The following is a 20339-nucleotide window of genomic DNA, read 5'->3' as shown; positions in this document are numbered from 1 at the left end:
TCTAAGCGCACAGACAGCCCTGCATAGGGGTTCCACGATGTGGCCACTTCGTCCCCGCCAAGCCCAGATGTTAGCTGCTTTATTGCACCGGCTCCACCAGTGAGGAAATGGTCTCTGAGCACACAGCCAGCCCTGCACAGGGAGACCTGCGCTGCACGCGGGCCTGCACTGCAGGGTCGCCCAGGGCGGGTGGAGGACCAGGGCCTGGTGGGCAGGGCTCGGCTGCTGTGACCAGTCACCCAGCCTCCCACGCGCCAGCCGCTGGCCTTGCCTGTCTCGCCGTGGGTCACAGACCCCAACCCGGCCCAGGCGCACAAAGGAAGTGAGAGACTGAACGAGGGCGGGGGCCCTGCTGTGAGGCCCGGCTCCCCACGGACGCTTCAGCAGCCTCACAAGAGCAAGTGAGGGGCAGAGGCCAGTGTGCACTCAGGGAACCAGAGCCCACGCCCACACGTCCCGGTTGGCGTGAGCAAGCCCTGCCCTCGGCCCCTCAGGGTGAGTGGGACCTCACCGGCCTTGGGCAGACACAGTTCAGCTTCCTGTCATTACGCTTCACCTGTAGCAGATTTTTGGTGTTGTCAACTTGCCATACCAGTTCCTTCTTTTTAAATTATGTATTCAAACTGATTAGATTGTTTTACTTCCTGGGTTTCAGGCTATCCTTTTCCTGAGACTATAAAAAGTTGTCTGATATTTCATGTTTAATCTTATAACCTGCCTCGGACGTCTCTGATGCAGTGAGGAGGTGGGGCTCCGTGTGGTCATTTATTCTAGATGTGCCTCCCCCGGGGGTCCGGGATCGGTTTCTGCGGCTTTGCCTTTGGGTCCCAGAAGACGTGGGCGATGCCCTCTGCGGAGTCCTGGCCGATTGTCTCCACGAGGAAGGGTCTCGGTGCCTTTCTCTTCCGTGAGAATGACTGCCCGCGTTTGCATGCATTTCCCAGGTTATATAACTCGTCACACCCACGCATTTCTGGAAGTGGGAGCAAAAGCCACTGAGACAGGCCTCTGCTGGCCTCACGTCCCTGTCCGCATAGCAGCCGCTTCTCCCTCCATCCTCTCTCAGCCATCATGGCCCTCGCCTCCCGCCTGTCGGGGGCCCGGGTCGGGGCTCAGGTCTGACTCAGCCCAGAGCCCCTCTGCAGGCTGCCTGCGTCCACCGAATTCCTAGAAGCTCAGGGGCACCTGCAAACACTCTCCTTCCTCTGCCCTACAGATAAGCTTCCCAACAGGGCAACAGATGAAAGCCGGGGTGGTGGAGTTCTCCAGCTGGGTTCCCTGTGGGATCTCCTGGAGCTGTCCCACCCCAGGGGAGGTTGATTTTTAAAGGGGGGTGGGGGCGGGCGGGTAGGCATTCGAGTCAAATTCCAGACGAAACGAGCCCAGGTGTGTCCTTCTGAAATAACTTTTTAAGTCTTTCACCAAATATGTCGCGTGGAGACACACCCCATCTTGCCCGTCCCTCCTGCAGGGCCTCTGATGTGCCGAGTGCTGTTGGGGGAACAGCCGGACCCTCGGCTCAGGTGCTGTCCGGGCCCCAGCACACGTCCCCCCGACCGCTGCAGTCTCCCTGCCCCCTCAGAGCCCCATCCTGCGGAGACAGTGTCAGGAAGCAGACCCGTCCATCATCTCAACCCTGGCACTGGGCTTGACCCCTGCCGCCCTGGCCCTCCTGTCCCCCGGGGGAGCCCTCATTACAGCGGCATGGGGGCCACAGGGCTGACCGCTGGACCCCCCTTCCTCACTCTCCGAGCGCCAGACCCAGTTCCTACTTGCTTAGGGGTGGAAGGCGCTCACTGAGTCCACCAAAGACAGCTGTGCATGTGTCTCCAAAGTACCTGGAGGTGCTGTGTTTGGGGCACACTTGCAAGTGTTTTGTTGGCTGTAATTGTGCAGAACAAGCAAGCTTTGAGGGGTCCCGTGGAAAGGCCACGAGAAGAGCCCAGTGCGAGACGTGGGTTCCAGGTTGCGTACACAAACAGTTATGCTGGGCCCTCCCTGAGGGGGTCCCCGGTGACCGGGTCCCCAGACCCACGGGGACGCAGAGGGACAAAGCACAGTGTTGGGTCCATGCCAAGGACAAGGGCTGGCACGCGGCCTGGTGAGCTGGGGGACACAGGGGCCCACTGTCCTCCTGGGACCAGGAGCAAGTGCACGGTGGAAACACTGTCCCCAGACCAGCATCCGGCTGGGGACGTCGGCCGTCCTGAGAAAGAAGGGAAGAGTCGGGGGTGAGTGCCCGCCTGGCCGGCTCCACCAGCGCAGACAGCGGCCTGGCGCTCTCAGCGGTCACGTGCTGGCTTGGCCTGTTCCTAGTGACCAGGCAGTGGAGTGAATGGTGACCCCAGCTCCACACGGGGCGGGGGCAGAGGGAGGGCTGAAGCACCGTGACCACCTGTCTTGGGCTTCCCAGCGCTCAGATGGGCCCGTCGCTTGGGGAATAAAGACACGCGACAGTGCCTGGCTCAGGTGCTGCAGGTGGGCGCCCAGGTATGAGAAGGTAGTGGCCGCTGGCACACAGAAAGGCGGCAGCCCAGGGCTGAGCCTGGTCGGGTGGCTGCCCCGCGGTCTCCAGGGCCCCGGGAAATGTGCCCCGTTCCCCTCCGCTGAAAGCAGGACAATCCAGAGAAACAGGATGGCCGTTGGTCACCAGCACCGCTGAAACCTACAGGCCGTGGGGCCGGCGCGTGTCGGAGAGAAAGGGGAGCAGCGGAGGCCGGGGCCCAGACGGTCTGGACCGTGTCCAAGCAGAGGCAGAAGCAGCAGGCCCACCCGAGGGGCGGGCGGGGAGGCTGTGGGCGCCCTCTCTGCAAACTGGACCCCACAGGCCAGGGGTCAAGTGGGCCGGGGTCCTGGCCTGGCAGGGTGGACACGGCCGCCAGGGGAAGGGAATGTTCTGTGTCTGCTGGGCTGGCCCATGGGCTGGCCAGGGCCCTGTGGACCTGCTCCCTGGGAGGTCCAAGCTCCTGGGGCCCAGCCAGGCCCACTCCTGTCCTCCACTGCCTCGGGGCCACGGCCCTGACCTTGGGCCCAGGGGGTGGGCGGCCACTCCCTCCGAGCTGACCTGGGTTTCCTGGGATCGGCTGTGGCCCAGCCAGCCTGGTCTGTGACCCCCTCCCGCCCAGAGGTGGGTGTCCTGTGCGGCCCGCCAGGGCCAGTGGAGGGGACGTTAGTGCCCCAGACCTGCCTCGGTTTCCTCCCAGCTGACCAGGAGCAGCTCAGGGACATCTTCTCCTTCCTTTCAACTCAGAGCTGCCTGACCAGTGCTCCCCAGACCCCTGCGATAAGGAGGGGACCCAAGTCTGCCAGGACCTCATGGGCAACTTCTACTGCCAGTGCAGAGACGGCTGGGCGGGACGGCTCTGCAACAGAGGTAAGGCCACGGCCTGGGGGCGGGCTGGGGGCATAGGCGTCAGACCCTCCCCGCAGGGCCACCCGAGGGGCCCCGGGCTGGTGGGTCCCTGAGTCCTGCTCTCTTCCGCCTCTCCCTGCCGGGCCCCCTACCTGCCCCGCCAGGGACACAGCCGCACCGGCCCGTCTGGCTGAGAGCAGAGTGAGGAGAAGCGGGAGGACGGCAGTCCGGGGGTCCAGGCCCCTCGCTGGCCGGCCCCCTCCCAGTTCCCGGGAGAGGATGGGCGGGCGGGGCCCTCAGCCCCTCCGGTCCTCCCAAGAGCGCGAAGGTTTGCACAGCTCGGGAGGTCTTGCCTCTGCCCCCGGGCAGGGCGCCACCCAGCTTGAAAAGCCACCATGCTGAGCCCTGAACTCTGCTCTAGCCAGGCCACCTCCTTGGAGGGGGCACTGGGGAGGGCGATGACCCCTCCTGAGAGCAGGTCTGGGCCTGCGGTGGGCAGTAGGAGTGCCCTGTAGCTGCCCTGCCCGGCGCGGCCCCCCGCTGATCAGAAAGGAGTCGAGACTCTGAGTCTACAGTGTGCAGGGTCAGCAGAGAAGCTGCAGAAACCCCCCAGGACCTGGTTAGAACCCTCAGGTGGCCCCCTGGCTGCAGTGGGAGCCCTGGGCCCCTGTGCCCTCCCACCCAGGATCTGAGGGTGGATCCCATGGGGTCGGAGACGCAGACGCTGCGACGTGCTCCAAGCGGGTTGTGGGTCACCTCTGGCTCTCTCTGTGCCTGTGTCCTGTTTCCAGATGTCAATGAGTGCAGCCAGGAGAACGGGAGCTGCAGCCAGATTTGCTACAACAAGCCAGGAAGCTTCCAGTGTGGCTGCTACAGCGGCTATGCACTCTCCCTGGACGGCCGGACCTGCCACGGTGAGGCCCTGGGTCCTGGTTGCCTTCCTCTCTCCTCCTCCCCCATTTTCTTCTGCGATTGCCAAGTTGCCGGTTGGCTGAAGCCACAGTCGCTTTGCTCCTCTGCGAGAGGCTGCAGGCGTGGCTGGTCCCTCCGGCTCTGGAGGCTGTGGGCGTCCTGCAGACACAGCACATGCCCGGGCATGTCCGCGGCCACAGGGAGCTGCCCCAGCACCTCGACATGGGCTGATGCACCAGGACCTGTGGACAGGGCCGGCCCAGCTGGGGAGGCCATGCCTACTGTCCCAGGCTGGGAGGCGGCTGCCAGGCCTCCTTCCAGGCCACAGAGCCTGCAGAGGTTTCTGTGCCAGTCGGGGCCCAGGACATCTGGGGCGGGGGGGGTGGGCAGGGAGCCCAGGGTCCCACTGCTCACTGTTTACAAAATCAGCGCTCACAAATGGCAGAAAGGAAAGGTGGCTTTAATCAGAATGCCAGCGATCTGGGGAGATGGTGCCCTCGGTGTCCCCCAGAAACCACCTCTGAAGATTCTGCTCGGCCATGAAAGCTTCTAAAGGGAAACAGAAGGAATCTCAGTTAATCCCTGAGATAGGGGGTCAGAGTCCTCGCCGTCCCCCACTGTGTGCAGGAGTGTCGACTCCTCATGGCCTCCCTCTAGATGCGATCTTGGTCACACAGTTTGTTTGGGAGATTACTGGAGGGGAAGCTAGGGGTGCGCATCTGGTCATCTGTTCATTATTCTTCATTTCTACTCCTTTGATCTACAGAAAGAAGAGACAGGTTAGGCGAGGTATTGTGTGATCAAAAGATTTGAGAGGTGTGCTTGGGCTGGAGGTGACTGGTTGAAAGCCAGTTGCAATATGGCTCTGCTAAAGTGACAAGGAAGGGGGCTTCCTGAGGGCAGTTTCCTGTAGAGAGCTGCTTATGAATCCCCCCTGTCAGACATCAGTCCATTTCTATGGGGTTAGGGGTGAAGGCCCGTCTTCTGTAACTTCTTCGTGCTGACATAGATGCCGTATTCTCAGAGTGGAAGACATTGACGTGGGTCTGTAGCATCTCTTTGCTGACAGTTTTAATTGTCCGCTTACATATACGGGCAGAGCAAGCTGCAGTTATGTTGATGCCCACAAAGATACGGACTATTGTGAGCAATAGTGTGAATCCCATTCTCTCGAGGCCAGTGCTTGGAGTTGCGAAGCCAGAGATGCAGTTCTGCTCAGGACGGTGCAGCCTGTGTCACGGCTGCAGTCTGGTCCTCGTGCAGATCCGTCCTGACGATGTGGAGCCCTGTAGGTTTACAGGCTCCCTGGGGGAGCAGGTGCCCTTTGTGTTGTCTCCTTCCCACCACGAAATCTTAGTTTCCACATCTGAAGGCCTGTGTTTGCTCAACTGCCCTTGTAATGAAGTCACGAGTAATTGCGAGTCTTTGCGGCGTGCGGTTCTGTGTGCCATCTGAGGAATCGATGTTATTTGAAGTAACAGTTGCACTTGCTAGAAAGTCCCTTTGTCACTTTAGGAACCAGTTCTTAACTGCAGGCTTTCTGTACTTGTTTGCCAGAGGGGCAGAGGGGATGGAACCTCAGGACTGACCCTTGATTGTCAGTTACAGTGACTGCGGCATTGGCTTCCCACAGGGCAGACCCCGGTGTGAGGAGAGGGGGGAGGAACCAGGGAGCCTGAGTGAGGCCTAGCAGGCAGCGGTCAGCTCTGTGGTCAGCTCAGGGCTCCAGGGCGCAGGCTGGGACTTCTAGTCAAAGGGCCCCAGGAGTTACTTTTTTACCTTCCTGGACTGCAGTCATTGGAATTAAGCACCAATTGTGTGCAGCCCGGCCAGGCAGTGCCCTGTACAGTGTCTCGAATCAGCCTTCTCAACCAGGCCCCTGATCAGCAGTGCCCGCCCCCCACCCCTGCTCCTGGGCTGGGGCCGGAAAGCCCAGTGGATGGAAGGAAGGGAGGAGGCTGGAGAGGAGCGGGGAGGGGAGGAGGATAGGAGGGGAGGGAAAGGAGGGGGAGGGGAGGGGGAGGGGAGAGGAGGGAAGGGAGGGGGAAGGGGAGGGGGAGGGGAATGGGATAGGAGGGGAGGGAAGGGAGGGAGGGGGGAGGGGAGGAGAGGGGGAAGGGAAGGGGGAGGGGAAGGAGTGGGGAGGGGAATGGGATAGGAGGGGAGGGAAGGGAGGGAGGGGGGAGGGGAGGAGAGGGGGAAGGGAAGGGGGAGGGGAAGGAGTGGGGAGGGGATAGGAGGGGAGGGAAGGGAGGGGGAAGGGAAAGGGAATGGGGGAGGGGAGGGAAGGGGGAGGGGGAGGGGGAGGGGAGGAGGGCTGCATTGCCCAGGGGTGCAGTGATGACACCGCCAGGCCAGGCTGTGCTCACTCTGCAGAGCTGGATGCCTCTCAGCGGCGGTTCCCAGCCTGGCTGGCGGCATCTCGTTTCAGGCCGGCTGCCAGCAGGCCTGGTGGACCTGAAACACAGCTGGTTTCTCCTGCAGACTTGGATGAATGTGAGGACGCAGGCGCCTGCGGGGAGGCTCAGTGCCAGAACCTGCCGGGCTCCTACTCCTGCCTCTGCGAAGAGGGCTATGCGTTCAACTCCCGGGAGAAGTCCTGCCGAGGTACCCGCCCCGACACCACACGGGACACGCACACACGCACACGTGCGCGCAGGGCACTGCTCTCCCAGGAGCACAGCGTGCTGTGAGCACTTGTGTGGGTTCTGCGTACCTGCACACATGCGACATGGCACGTGCCTCTTGTGCACCTGGGCCTCTTCCCCAGAGACACAGGGAGACCGACCAGGCGGGGCCCCTGTGCTTCTGGGCAACGGGCTTCTCTCCTGCCCTCGGTGCAGCCTAGCCCAGCCGAGTCCGGGGGCGCCGAGAGCCATGCTCCCTCCCACCGCCTTCCTGCCTGGGGCCGGCGGCTGCCCCCTCCACCAGGGAGGGAATGGCGTAGTCTGGCCCTGCCCACCCCCCAGGCCGTCCCTGCGCCGCATGCTGACAGCCTCCGTCCCGCGTCCCCAGGAAGGAGCCGGCCAGCTGGGTGGGAGCCACGGGCCTGGAGCTCCCGGGTCTCAGGCTGGGCACTCACGTCCATGGCGGTGTGATGGGGCAGCAGGGTGCGTGGTGGCACCAGTGGGCTCAGGCGCTTCCTTGTGGCCGGCAGATGTGGACGAGTGTGCGGAGGGGCGCTGCGAGCAGGCCTGCGTCAACTCCCCGGGGAGCTACACCTGCCACTGCAACGGGCGCGGGGGCCTCAAGCTGTCCCGGGACATGAACACCTGCGAGGTAGCGCCCGGCCCGGCCTCCCGGCTGCACTGTGGCCCCACGTGGGGTTGGCTGGGAGCGCATCCTCGGGCCCCACGGGGAGAGGCGGGGTGGGAGGCGTGACCGTGCCATCCGACGACGTTGGGTTGTGGCCCCCTCAGCTCCCCCAGAGTGACTCACTCATACATGCGTGACCGCGGCCCCTGCCCAGGCTCTGCGACGCATGTGTAGCAAGCGCCCCCTGACCGTGAGCGCAGGCCCACCCCGGCCGCCCTGTGACCCCCCCGGGGCTCCCACCGTGTGGTCCTCCAGGTAGTGGAGAAGCTGCATCGTAGAGTAGGAACCATTCTAGAAACAACTTCAAGGTCTCCATTTTTTGCTTGTTTTACAACATTTTATAGTTGTTTTTATTATTCTCCATGCTTTTCTGTACATTTGAAATATTCCATAATTAAAATATGAAAGCAGAAGGGAAATGCACAGGGAAGGAGGGTGCTGGAGAAACTGCCAGCAGGGAGCGGGAGGCCTCTGAAAGCATCGGAGACCAGCCTCCCCTGGGAGCCCCCATCGTGGGCTGGGCTGGGGGCAGCAGGGTCCCTGGGGGTTCCAGTGGGAGCCCGGCTGAGGGCCCCCACCTGAGGCCAGCTCCCCGCTCCTGACAGGACATCCTGCCCTGCGTGCCCTTCAACGTGGCCAAGAGTGTGAAGTCGCTGTACCTGGGCCGCATGTTCAGCGGGACGCCCGTGATCAGGCTGCGCTTCAAACGGCTGCAGCCCACGAGGTGAGAGGACGGCCCGAGCGTCTGGGCCTGGCGGGGAGGGGGGCAAAGTCAGCCCCGTGCTCGCGTCCCGGCCAGGGAGCCCGCAGTCCAGCACAGCCGCGTGGGCCTCAGGGCTGGTACCAGCTGCACGCCTCCCCGGGGACTCGCTGCTGGTGTTGGGGTGCGGGCGGCGTTCGGCCTGCTCACCTGGGCTCTTCCCGAGGCCAGGCGAGCCCTCGCCGGGAGGGCTTACGCACCACGACCTGCATGTAACCCACTCGTTTCTGCCGGCACTCAGACTGGTGGCTGAGTTCGACTTCAGGACCTTTGATCCTGAGGGCGTTCTATTCTTCGCCGGAGGCCATCGGGACAGCACCTGGATCGTCCTGGGCCTGCGGGCCGGCCGACTGGAGCTGCAGCTCCGCTACCAGGGCGTGGGCCGCGTCACCAGCAGCGGGCCCATCATCAACCACGGCTCGTGGCAGACGGTGAGCGTGGCCCCCGCTGCACTGCCTGGGCCGGCCCGGGGCTCCTGGGCCAAGGACACAGCATCTACTTGCACTAGCTCACTCAGCAGTTAGTGGGTGCAGCCATGGCAGGACGGCCCCGCACCAGAAAGCCTGTGCTCAGATGGGCATTACGTCCCCACAGAAGCAGAGCAGGGCTCCCGCCGCAGCGGCCGTGGTTCTCAGTGGGGTGACTCCTCTGGGGACACCTGGCTGTGTCTGGAGACGCTTCTGCTTATCACAGCTGTGGGGGGCATTGGGGTCCCCTGGCAGCTGGATTGAGGCCAGGGGGACTCGGGACTCCCCACTTCGAGGACCCGCCGGTTCAGACCGCCAGTTGCGTCGAGGCTGAGAACTGGCCAAGGTCCCGGTGCCCGGCTCTCGGTGTGGGGCAGGGTCAGACGTGTCTCGTGACGCCGTCCCAGGCTCTGGCTTCCTGGCCTGCTCCGTTCATGCTGACCTCCAGCCTCTTGATGGAGGTGCCCTGACCGCCCAGAGCCTGAACGGCAGCCGGCAGCCGGTGGCTTTGGAGCTGCCGCTCTGTCCTGCATCATGATGCCTGGAGCAAAGCAGCCTGTGACACGCAGGCTCCCTCCCCAAACTTGGAGGCCCCTTAGTTGGAACTGGGCTTTTAGAAGTAAGTGCTTGAAAGAGAAATGGGAAAAGCATTCTTTTTTCCTCTAGAAATGAAGATTAAATGGAAAAATTTGCCCTGGTCTCTGCGAATAAAAACAGTGTAGACGTTTGCTAATATTTCCATCCTGTCAGTGGCGTCCAGCTCCTCCTTTCCTGGACTCTTAAAGCACCAGCATCTCCAAAGCAGCAGGAGGGATGCCTTCCGCAAAGTTACAGATAAAACAGTCGATCTAGAGGGAAGCCGTCCCGGGGTTGAGGGAGCTCCACACGTGGGAACCCGCTGCCCCGCGGTTGAGGGCAGGAGGGTCCCGAGCGGGGCTGGGACACTGCCCGAGGGGAAGGGGCTAGAGGAGGCATGACCAGTGGATGCACGTGGCTGCCAGCCCACCCAAGGCACAAACTGGTCCTTGAGGTGCAGGGCCAGTTCCACAAGGACCTCTGCCCACTCTCCCTGCCCCTGAGCTCCCCATGTGTGCACACTGCTGTCTTCTGACCAAATTCAGACCCAGTACCTAAGTGTTTCTCCACCTGAGCCAAAAAGGAAATCAATCGAGGGGCTTCTGGGTCATTAGGAAGATGCATCGTGTATAGAGTGACAGATTTTTTAATTTTCCTACAAGGAAAGCAGGGAAGAGTGGCAAGTTATAGAAAGAATTCCTATGTTCAGTCAGCATTCAGTCCGTGCCAGGCACCATTGCTGGAGATTCCGAAGTAATGTATGTTCTCTTGTATTCAAAGTGCTCAGCTGAGGGGTAGGAGAAGCAAAGGACCAGAGACGTCAGGGCCGACCCAAGGGGGTAGTGACCTCAGGGCCCCAGAAGGCAGCTCCCTGACTGAGGCTTAATTTAGGGTCCAGAGATGGGGAAGGGGCTCCAGGTGGGCTCACCTGCAGGAGGGGGGCGGGCCAGGGGGAGGGAGCAGCGTTGGAGGGAAACCAAAACCCGCAGGGTCGGAGCCACACCATAGATGCCAGGGAAGCAGTATAGGTGATTGGGAATGTGGCCCCCCCCGAGGCTGGGGGTCTCTTGGCCCTGGGTGGTGATGGGAACGTGACCCCCCGAGGCTGGGGGTCTCTTGGCCCCGGGTGGTGATGGGAATTGGTACCCAAGGCTCGGCGCCCCTTCAGAAGGTGCACATCCACCTCATAGCACTTGTGCTCTTCAGATCTCCGTTGAGGAGCTCGAGCGGAGCCTGGTGATCAAGGTGAACAAGGATGCTGTCATGAAGATCGCCGTGGCCGGTGACCTGTTTCAGCTGGACAGAGGACTATACCATCTGAACCTGACCGTGGGAGGCGTTCCCTTCAAGGAGAAAGACCTTGTCCAGCCTGTAAGTACTGTCCTGAGTCCCTGAGGTCGGAGCCCAGGTGGTTGAGCCCGGGGTTTAACCCTGAGGGCCCCGGCAGAGGATCGGAAGGGAGGCGAGCGTCTCTAGACCTTAACGAGCCGCACTGCAGCTACATCACGTACCTCACCATCTCTCTACGAAACTCATTTGCGTTTTCGTCTAAATTGATGATAAAAATGTCTATTTTGCAGAGGAGATAAATCACAATGAAATTATCCTTTAATAAAAAGAACACTCACCTTTTTTGAACCGTTCCCAAGAACATTTGGGTTGTTAACCCTGCTGGGATTCCCATAGGGGAAACAAGACGTAATGGGAGGTTGGCGTTGGCCATGTCCCAAAGTCCTGTCCCACCTCATCACCCCACTCCCCCGGTGTGCTGATGTCCACGGCCAGAATCCCTGGTGTTCCGGGTCTGATTTCCACACTGAACAGGAGACGTGAGTCCAGCGCACTGAGATTCCAAGTAGAGGGTGGTGTAAGCAGAGGGCTGGCCCACACCCCAGAGGCCCGTTCGTGCACCTCATGCCTCCTTGTTTTACAGACAAAGGCTGGGGCGGCCTGATTTGCGCAGAGCCACGCGGCAGGTGCACAGCTGCGGGTCCCCAGCCCCTGCCCTACACACCCCAGGTGCTTTGGGTGCCTGGTAGGAGTGCAGGCACAGCTGCTGTGTAAGGGTCCCCTCGCCCTCATCCTTCCAGGCGGTGGTCAGCGCCCTGTGTCTCTTAGACAAGTGGGGACCGGGTGCAGGCAGAGGAGTATGGGCACGCTGTCCTCGTCTGCGTGGGGCGCGGATGTGCCACGTGTGCTGCTACGTGTGCCTTGCACCTGGAGTCGGGCAGCGATTCCCTGCATGAGCGCGGAGCCTGTAGTGGAAACACCTCCTCCCGCAGGATTCATCCACGTTTGTGGTGGATTTCCATGTGCCTGCGCTGGGAGGGCGCCGTCGGACCGGGCGGCACCAGGAAGCCACCGGGGGTCTCTGTCTTTCCAGATGAACCCCCGTCTGGACGGCTGCCTGAGGAGTTGGCACTGGCTGGACGGTGAGGACACCACCGTCCAGGAGACGGTCAAGGTGAACGTGAAAATGCAGTGCTTCTCCTTGACCGAGAGAGGGTCCTTCTTCCCTGGGAGCGGGTTTGCCTTCTACAGCCTGGATTATGGTGAGTCCTGGCTCCTGCATCGGGATGGCTGTGCTTGTCCTTCCAGCCAAAATAAGCCGAAATACACTAAACGCCAGAGAAGCAGGAGCCAGTTTCCTACCTGGGAAGACGGCACGAGGGACGGTCTCATGGCCCCCGGGCTACAGGGCGGGGTACAGGCCCACTTCCAGGGTGCAGGGCTGGGAAAAAAAGGGTTGGAGGAGGGTGCCGGTGCTCGGTGGCTGAGACGGGCAGGCCAGGCGGATGCAGGGCTCTAAGGGGAACTTCACAGAGGTTCTGAGACAAGACAGGCTCAGGCTTATCCACGTAGATGTAGATGGAGCCACTCGGAAGCGCCCAGCATTGCAGTCACAGCGCTGTGGGCCACGGGGAGGGGGCAACACTTCAAGGAGTCCCTGAGCTCAAGCTTCAGAAGGAAGAGGAGAGAGGCCCCAAAGAGCCAAGGCTTTTCCAGCCGGCGTGCAAGGCAGCAAAGGAGCTTTTCCTTCACACCTGGGGAGAGAGGAGCAGGCCTCGTAGCGGGCGGGGTGGGCAGCTGGGGGCCAGTGCTGCTGCAGGGGACACAGGGTCGACCCAGAGTCCCTCGGCTTCTGTAAAGCAGGGCCCTTCATTCCTGGAACCAACCACAACTATCTCTTCCCTTTTATCATCCATCAGTGAGAACTTTTACAGTAAAGACAAATAATCCTCCCGTGCTGATAGGTGAGCACTTAGATGTCAGCTTTATGTGAACTGAGTGAATGTCCCAAATCTCGGCGGTACCATTGCCACCTCTGCTCTGGGGATGTCAACCCGGACGGTGCGGACTTCAGGGGCCGGGTGGGGGTGGACGGTGACGGTTCCATTTGAGTCTGGACCCGGGATTTCCCCGACGTCCCCTCAGACAGGGTGGAAGTTAACCTCTGTTTCCCAGGGGGCACCAGCTGGAGCCCTGAGGCGTCACCGTGCCTGGGCTTACAGGCCTTAGTGACTTCTGAGTTGAGGATGTTGGGAGAGCCCCGGGTCCCGGCCCAGGGGCACCTCGCACAGAACCGCGTGCCTCTTTCTGAGGGTCGGGAAGGCGTCCAGAGCCCGGGCTGCCCGGCGGTCCCAGGTGGACACCTGGTCCAGGGAGGCTCCAGGGTCGCCCCCCTCCCCTTCTCCGTAGCGCACTCCTGCCAGGCTCCTGGCATTGCTGCCAAGGCCCCCTCCCCCAGCTCTGGTCCCTGCTCCACCCTCTCACCCTGCGAGAGTCCCCGGGGTATCCCCAGCCCTCTCTGTTCGTAGACTCTGAGCCTTTCCTGGCTGGAGGCGCACACGTGACCCCCCACCCCCACCCCGCCCCGGCCCTGCTCGTCAGCCCGGGAGGGCAGGTGGTCTGCCGCCTCCTCCAGACCTCACTGCCCCGGTGGCCTGCAAGTTCAAGGAGGGCCCGTCCAGCTTGGAGGACGTGGGGCCTGCTCCTTCCTCCTTAGCAAGTTGGGCCATCCTCTCAAGACCTTGTGTCACTGTCCCCTTTCTGTCTTTAATTGTCAAAAGCATCACCATATCACTGAAGGGTTTTTAGAAAAGAACCACTGACCCCTAATCGCACCACCTCATACAAAACACGTCACCCTTGCAGTGTTTGTTTTTGTGCACGTGCAGACCTAGAGCATCCTGTGCCGTTTAATATCACATCGTGGAGCATAAACGTTTAATTCTTTTCTCACTAACACTGTGGTGACGCAGACACCGCAGGCACGGTCTCCACTGGCTGCAGTGCTGTCCCTGTGCCCGTCACCATGCCTGCTGTGGTCTGCTCGCCGCGTTTGCTGCATGGTTTTGAGCTTCAAGTTCTGCGACAACAAAGGCCAAATGGTAGTTAGAACTCTACGCATTTTTAATATGTCTCGAACTATACCGTCAACGTTCTCACGTTACAACACAGGAAGGACGCATTAGGAAATGACAGATACTGTCCTCAGCAGCAGGTCCAGTGGATCTGGACTCACTGGGTCTCAAAGCCTGAGAAGCCCTCGGTGAGGGGCGTGCGGTTGACCCAACTCTGCACCCGAGAAAACTTCCCCAGGGGAGCCGAGGCGTTGGTGCCTTAAGCACGCTTCTGGCAACCAGGCCGCAGACCTCATCCTTCAGGGGACTCAGCGGGGAACACACTCCCCCTGCCGCAGGGGTGCAGGGGGAGTTCGGCAGCAGACGAGAAGGCTGGGACGGGGGGTGGTTTCTTTTTCCAATTCTGTGTGCGTTCGATTCGATGAACAATTATGGGAACTGACCATAACAGGCGCCTCTGGGATGGGGACGCACACATGATTCGAGGGGCTCACAGTCCACTGGGGGGAGAGGCCGGCCCACGGCGAGGTCCGAGCCCAAGTGTTCACAGACGTGGCCTCACCATCCTTCTGCCGATGCAGCCCCTGCCTGTCATTCTCACGAGGTAGAAACACTTAAAAACCGAGAGGGCGGAGGTTGTCTGGCGTCTTCAGCAGCAGGTGATCAAACGTGGGGAGAAAACGTGAGGTGGTGTTCGCCCTCCGAGAACCAGGATGCAGCCCTGGTACCACAAGTGCTTTGGAGCAGTTTGTGCTAGAGGCGTGCACCACGTATACTCATTCAGATGCGGCGTATACGTGACACGTGCCGTGTGCTTTATAATCCACACGCGGTACTTACTGCAGCCCGCCTAACACACCTGAACAAAACCTCACCCACGGAGGCGTCGATTGTGACGGTAGAAAAGTGCAGCTCAGGATGTAAGATCGTATGTGCTGTTGAGTGGGGCTCGGGGAAGCTTCCGTTTTCTCCGTGTCTTTAACTTTTCAAAGCCCTTCAGCTTGGGGGGCTGCGCAAGGCCGCAGGTGAGGTGCAGAGGGTCAAAGGCTGAGACGCCCGCCCCGTTCAACTGACCTGCGGGGAGGGAGTCAGGGGCGCCCGGGGGCTGAGCACGGCCCGAGTGGCGCGTCTGCGGTCCCGGCGGGACTAGGTGGCCCAGTGGTCACGCGAAGGGGCGCTCGGGGGAGCGCGCGGCGTGGCCATCCTCAGGCGGCCGGGGGCATCTGGACTGCGGCCCAGACCTGAGTCCGGAGCCTGGCCCCCCGTCACTTCCCAGCTGTTGGCACGAACCGCGGGTTCTGGGAGGCTGTCACCGGCTTCCCACCTCCTCCGCTGCCCGGCGTCCTCTGCTGCCCGGGGCCGCGGGGGAGCTGAGCTCGCCGCCCTGCTCCTCCCGTCTCTCTCCCCGTCTCTCTGGTCTGGATCGCCCTGTGATGTGCCGCCTTCATCGCAGCTCGGACATCGCCAGATGTCGGGACCGAGACCACCTGGGAAGTAGAGGCCGTGGCTCGGATCCGCCCCGCCACCGACACGGGGATGCTGCTCGCGCTGGTGGGCGATGACCAGGCCGTGGCCCTCTCTGTGGCCCTGGTCGACTACCACTCCACCAAGAAGCTCAAAAAGCAGGTACCACTCACTGCCCCACCCGACCCCTGACCCCTGAGGATGAACTGCTGCCCCCAGCGCCCAGTGCCCAGCCCGGCTGCGGCCCACACCGTGCCCCTCGAGCTTCCAGCCCACCCTCCCCGTCTCTCACCAGGGCCTGAGCAGCCACGCATGGCTCGGGGACGATGTTGGGGTTCCGAAAGCCAGTTGTGCGGTGGGAAGACTTTCCCACCCGCTCAGTGGTGTAGCAGTTTGAATTAATTGCTCGCATGTAAGCCAAAGGATTTTGCTCACAGATCAGATCTTCCTTTTGAAAAAGATGTGCAAACGTGCCCCAGACCCTTGTCATGCGGCCCCCTGGGGACGCAGACCGAGCTCTTGGCACACGCCCTGGACGCGCCGCCCGTCACCTCCATGCAGCCCCCCTCTCCCGACTCTCCCGACACCACGCCAACACCGTGCTCACTGGACTTACTGTTTTCTCAGAGAACAGCTAAGAGGTGGCGGAAATAGGTTTATTTTCTCACCTCTGTCCTAAGAGGGGTGTGTTCACCAAGTCAGCCCACCCGCGAGGGCCACCCAGCTCCCCTATTACCGGGGCTGCAAGCTGATGGGCGCGGGTCCGCGCCCTGCCCAGGCCAGCTTTCCCCCGTCCCAGTACTTGGGACAAACGGCCCCGAGGCCCGGCCAGCTGAGACCACCTCCCCGGGTGAGGAGAGGGAGGGAGGAGAGGGCAGGGCCGTCGGTCATCACAGCGCCTCTGCCCCGCGTTGTCAGAGGCGTGATCTGCCTGGCGTGTGCCTTTGCTGCCCTGACCCCTCTGTGGTGCTTCGTGGCAGCTCCACGTGGAGGGGCAGCCCCATCCTGTGTCCCGGCTACGGACACGCTGGTGACTGCGGTCACCTCTGCCCAGGCCAGTGCACGTGTGTTCCCGTTTCTGGAGCGTGTTTCCCCCCAGCTCCCGCCCGAGGGTCTGTGGCTTTATTCGTTCTTCCTCCATCACGTTGGACAGGGTCCAGGTGGTCCCCTCCTTCACCCGAGTAGAGACTGAGTCCCTGTCACGCCCCGGCCGCAGGCGACCGTGCCCGCAGGAGGCCCGCAGGACAGGGCAGGACAACAGGGCCCATGGGCACTTGGCCGCCACCCCACCTGCCCTGCCCCTGCTCAGGCGCGCTTCTCCCCGCAGCTGGTCGTCCTGGCCGTGGAGAGCGTCACCCTGGTCCTGATGGAGATCAAGGTCTGCGATGGCCAGGAGCACGTTGTGACCGTCTCTGTGAACAGGGACGGGGCCACCCTGGAGGTGGACGGCACCAAGGGCCAGAGTGAAGTGAGCCCAGCAGGGCTGCAGGAGAGGCTGGCCGTCCTCGGGAGGCACCTGCAGGGCTCCGTGCTCACCTTCATTGGGGGGCTGCCAGGTAGGGTGCCCCAACTTGCTCGCCCCAAGCAGAACTGGGCTGCTCTGTACTAAAAGGAAGAGGGAAGCAGCTGGCCCATGGCTGCATCGGGTGCCTTGTGGGGTGTCGGCCCCGGCCTGCCGTTGTGTGTGGCGTCCAGGCTGAGAACACGCTTGCGGGGACAAGCAGCAGCCTGAAGCTTCCCCTCCCCGGCTCCTGCACCCTCCAGGAGCCCCACCCCCAACCGTGGGCATCAGACGGTGGCTCCAGCCAAGGCTAGTGAGGAGGGTTCAGCCCACTGGCCCACGCTGGGGGCCAGGTGCCCCAGTGCCCCAGCCAGCCTCACCCCTGAGGCCTGGTGTCCAGTTGCCATGGCAGCAGGCAGAGTGACCCCGGCCCCTCCTGCATCCGGGGCTCAGGTCTGGTCAGGTGGAGCCAGGAATCGGGGCAAAGTGGTGGCAGGAGGACGAGGCCAGGGCCCCACGTAAGCCCCCGTCCGCTCCCACCCCTCAGGGTGGTGTCTACTTGCCGCAGACGGTGGCATCTCTGTCTTGGCTGCCAGACTCAAAGTGCCTTTAGTTTTAGTAAGCAGAGCTTTGAAGAAGACGAGAGCCTGGAAGCCCTGGGCATGACTCATTCGGGCCGAGAAGATAATATTTAATTGATCTGACTCTCTGTGTGCGCTCCTGGGGGCCGGGGGGCGGCGTCAAGCCTGGCGCCTGCCTAGGGTGTGTGCCTGAGCCAGACGGAGGGGTTCCACAGGGAAGGGAAACCGTGCCCTCGAGGCGGCCGGAGACGCAGAGCGGGGAGCCCGGGCCCCAGACGCCGGGCATCTCGCCCCCTGAGACGTGTTTGTTCTTCCCCCGCGGCCCAGATGTGCCAGTGACCTCGGCCCCGGTCACAGCCTTCTACCGCGGCTGCATGACGCTAGAGGTCAACCGGAAGGTTCTGGACCTGGACGAAGCCACCTACAAGCACAGCGACATCACGGCCCACTCCTGCCCCCCAGCTGAGCCGGCCGCCTAGGCTTCTGCCGCCGCCGGACGCCCGTGCGGCCACAGCTTTCTTCCCAGACCAGGAAGGACGGCGGGAGGCCCCCGCACCCCCGCCCGAGACACTGAACCCTCGCCCGCCAGCTCCCCTCACGGCCTCCCTGCCCGTGTGTACCATACGTGTAAATAGCGGACTCACCTCAGCACCGCCCGAGCGGACCCGGGAAGAGAATTCTGTTATTTTTATTACCAGATGCTTCTCTCTGACCTAAAACTATGGAAAAATAAAACGTTTACGGAACCTTCCTAGCTCTGTGTCGGCGCTTTCTGCCCCTTGGCGTGCAGCGGCGCAGTCGTCGCGGGTCCGAGGCCGAGAGGTCCGCCAGGCCCGTCGGCTTTAACTCCAGGCGGCATCCCTTCCGCCTGCCGCCCGGCGTCCCCAGGACGGGGATGAGCCGCTTTCCGGGAGGCGGCAGTGCCAGTCGCCTGCCTGCGCGGCCAAGGGCGGGCAGCACAGGTCAACGCCGCCAGCTCCCCGTGCAAACCCGCAGCCTCGGTTCTCCCGCCTTCTCGTTTCGGGAGGCCGTGCGCGGTGCGGAAGGCACCTGCTCGTTGTAGAGCGAGCCGGGCCTGCCGGGGGTCGAGCGCACGGGCCTTTCACTCTGGCTCCAGGAGCATGGGGGGCAGTAGCGACACCTCGACGCCAGCCGAGGTCATGGGGGAGAGCGAGCCCGCGGCCTGCAGCTGCGGCGGACACATCCGGGGCTGTGGGCGCTCTCTCAGCAGAGGGTCCCAGGGGAGTTTCCAGCATCCGGTTGGGCTTCCCTCCACCCCAAGACTGAGATTCTATCTTTTTAAATACTAAACCCTGAAGTGTGTTCTGAGGCAGGCAGGAGGGCAGGCAGCCCAGGGTCCCACGGCCCCATTTCAGCTTCATGGCTTTAATCCCTCAAAGCGGCTTTGGGGTCTCCGCACCCACCCACCTCCCCACCCACCCCGCTGCTGAACGTGAGTTTACGGTCACAACCTGGCCCAGAGACGAGCGGGGGCGAGAGGAAGGGCAGGGCCCGAAGACCCCAGCCCAGCCACGTGCGGAGCCCACAGGAAGCAGAGTGGCCATGGCACCTCAGGAAGAGAAGCTCCCTCTCGATCCTGGAGGAGGAGGTTTGGCCTCCAGGATGGCAGCAGGGCCTCTGCCTGGCAGGACTGGCAAGTGGAGTGACCCCGGGGGCCGTGGGCAGAGGCGGCCGGTGCGCCCTGGGGGGGGCGGGGCCTCCACGACACAGGGGAGGGCTTGGCAATCACAGATGCCCGTCAGGCGGGACCCGCAGGCCAAGCTCACCTAAGATGACCAGACTGAGGCCTGAAGGTACAAGGTGACTTGCCCAGGACCCCAGAGGCAGAGGTGCTCAGGCCCCAGGGCCCAGCAGGGCTGGCACGTGCAGCCGGGGTCATCCCCTCCCATGGCCACCCATGTCCTCCTGCCAGCCTGAACCCGCTTGTCTGCTGCCCGGCCTGCCTCAAACCGTGTGTGTGTGTGTGTGTGTGTGTGTGTGAGGCTGTGTGAGGCTGTGTGAGTGCAGGAGCACGCGTGTATGCGTCTGGGCCCCTCCTCTGCCAGGCCAGCTGTGGGCACGCTGCACTCCTTCAGGTGACCCTGAACCTCAGTGGGCTGTGGGTGAGAGTTCTGCTGACTCAGGACTTCAGGAAACTAGCCCGAGAGTTCTTCAAGTGATTTGCACAGAAGGGCTGGCAGGGAGGTCAGTCAGGGGACTCGGCAAGCCTGGGTCCTCGTGAAAAGTCCACCTCCAGCCAGCCTCTTCCCACAGCACCGTGGAGCCCTCCCCTCCATCCATGACCGGGGTGGACGTGTGGTCTGGCTCACAGCCTAAGTGGACCCCAACCCAGGCCCCTGTGCCAGCTCCGGGTTGGGGACTGGCCTGGTGGGCTGAACTGGTCAGGCTGGGGCCTGGAGCTGTAGGACGTGCCTCAGACTGTCCGTTGGGGGCTTGAGAGCCCAGTTCCTGGGGACTTTGATGTTGACCACGAGGACCAGGCACGGGTGCCATCAGCTCAGGGAGCAAGGGTCTCACCGGCCGCCCATGGTCTCCCAGAGCCGCTGAGCACAGCTCTGAGAAATGGGGGACACACAGTCCTTCCCGCGACACCAGGAGACCCCCTGCTGCCCACCCTCTGGCTCCATGTGACCTCAGGAGCCCAAAGCCACTCTGGGGCCTGCTCTCAGCCCAGTCACCACAGCATTCCCGCCATCCTCTCTGGTTTTCGTCCACTCCGGAGGCAGCTCTGGAATGTTCTTACGGAATGCTCCCCAGGCCAGCCCCCACCCCCTCACAAAGGCCAGGATAGCCAGAGAACAGACAAGACATATGCTGAGCTCTGGGACTGGAAACTCAGGCCTCACAGACACACGGAGTCGAGGCCAGCTCTCAGGGGCTTTCTGACCACCTTGGGTTCATCTTCTCTCTGGGGAGAGTGAGGGCCACATCTGTTTCCTACTGTGGTTTCCATAGACTTCCACTGGGCGCCAGGGGTTATTCTAACTACTGCCAAGAAAAAGTTTATGGCCAGAGCAGAGCCAAAA

At 62.3% G+C, this 20339-nt stretch overlaps 1 protein-coding gene across 1 annotated transcript in view; it reads left to right on the top strand.

Moving 5' to 3' along the window:
• GAS6 (growth arrest specific 6) overlaps positions 1–18043 on the top strand; it is a 33507-nt gene extending 15464 nt beyond the window's left edge. The window contains exons 5-15 of the mRNA XM_081215197.1: positions 3251–3373; positions 4144–4266; positions 6749–6871; positions 7422–7543; positions 8185–8303; positions 8581–8770; positions 10589–10753; positions 11766–11934; positions 15200–15372; positions 16538–16766; positions 17620–18043. Of these exons, the coding sequence (XP_081071323.1) occupies positions 3251–3373; positions 4144–4266; positions 6749–6871; positions 7422–7543; positions 8185–8303; positions 8581–8770; positions 10589–10753; positions 11766–11934; positions 15200–15372; positions 16538–16766; positions 17620–17771 (1688 nt within the window). The 3' untranslated portion in view covers positions 17772–18043. The remainder of the gene's footprint in view (positions 1–3250; positions 3374–4143; positions 4267–6748; positions 6872–7421; positions 7544–8184; positions 8304–8580; positions 8771–10588; positions 10754–11765; positions 11935–15199; positions 15373–16537; positions 16767–17619) is intronic.
• Positions 18044–20339: the final 2296 nt, after the last annotated feature.

The sequence above is a fragment of the Mesoplodon bidens genome (assembly GCF_964165515.1).
Source record: "Mesoplodon bidens genome assembly, chromosome: 17".
Lineage (NCBI taxonomy): Eukaryota > Metazoa > Chordata > Mammalia > Artiodactyla > Ziphiidae > Mesoplodon > Mesoplodon bidens.
Note: the sequence above shows the minus strand (reverse complement) of the source record. Positions and strands in the feature narration are given on the sequence as shown.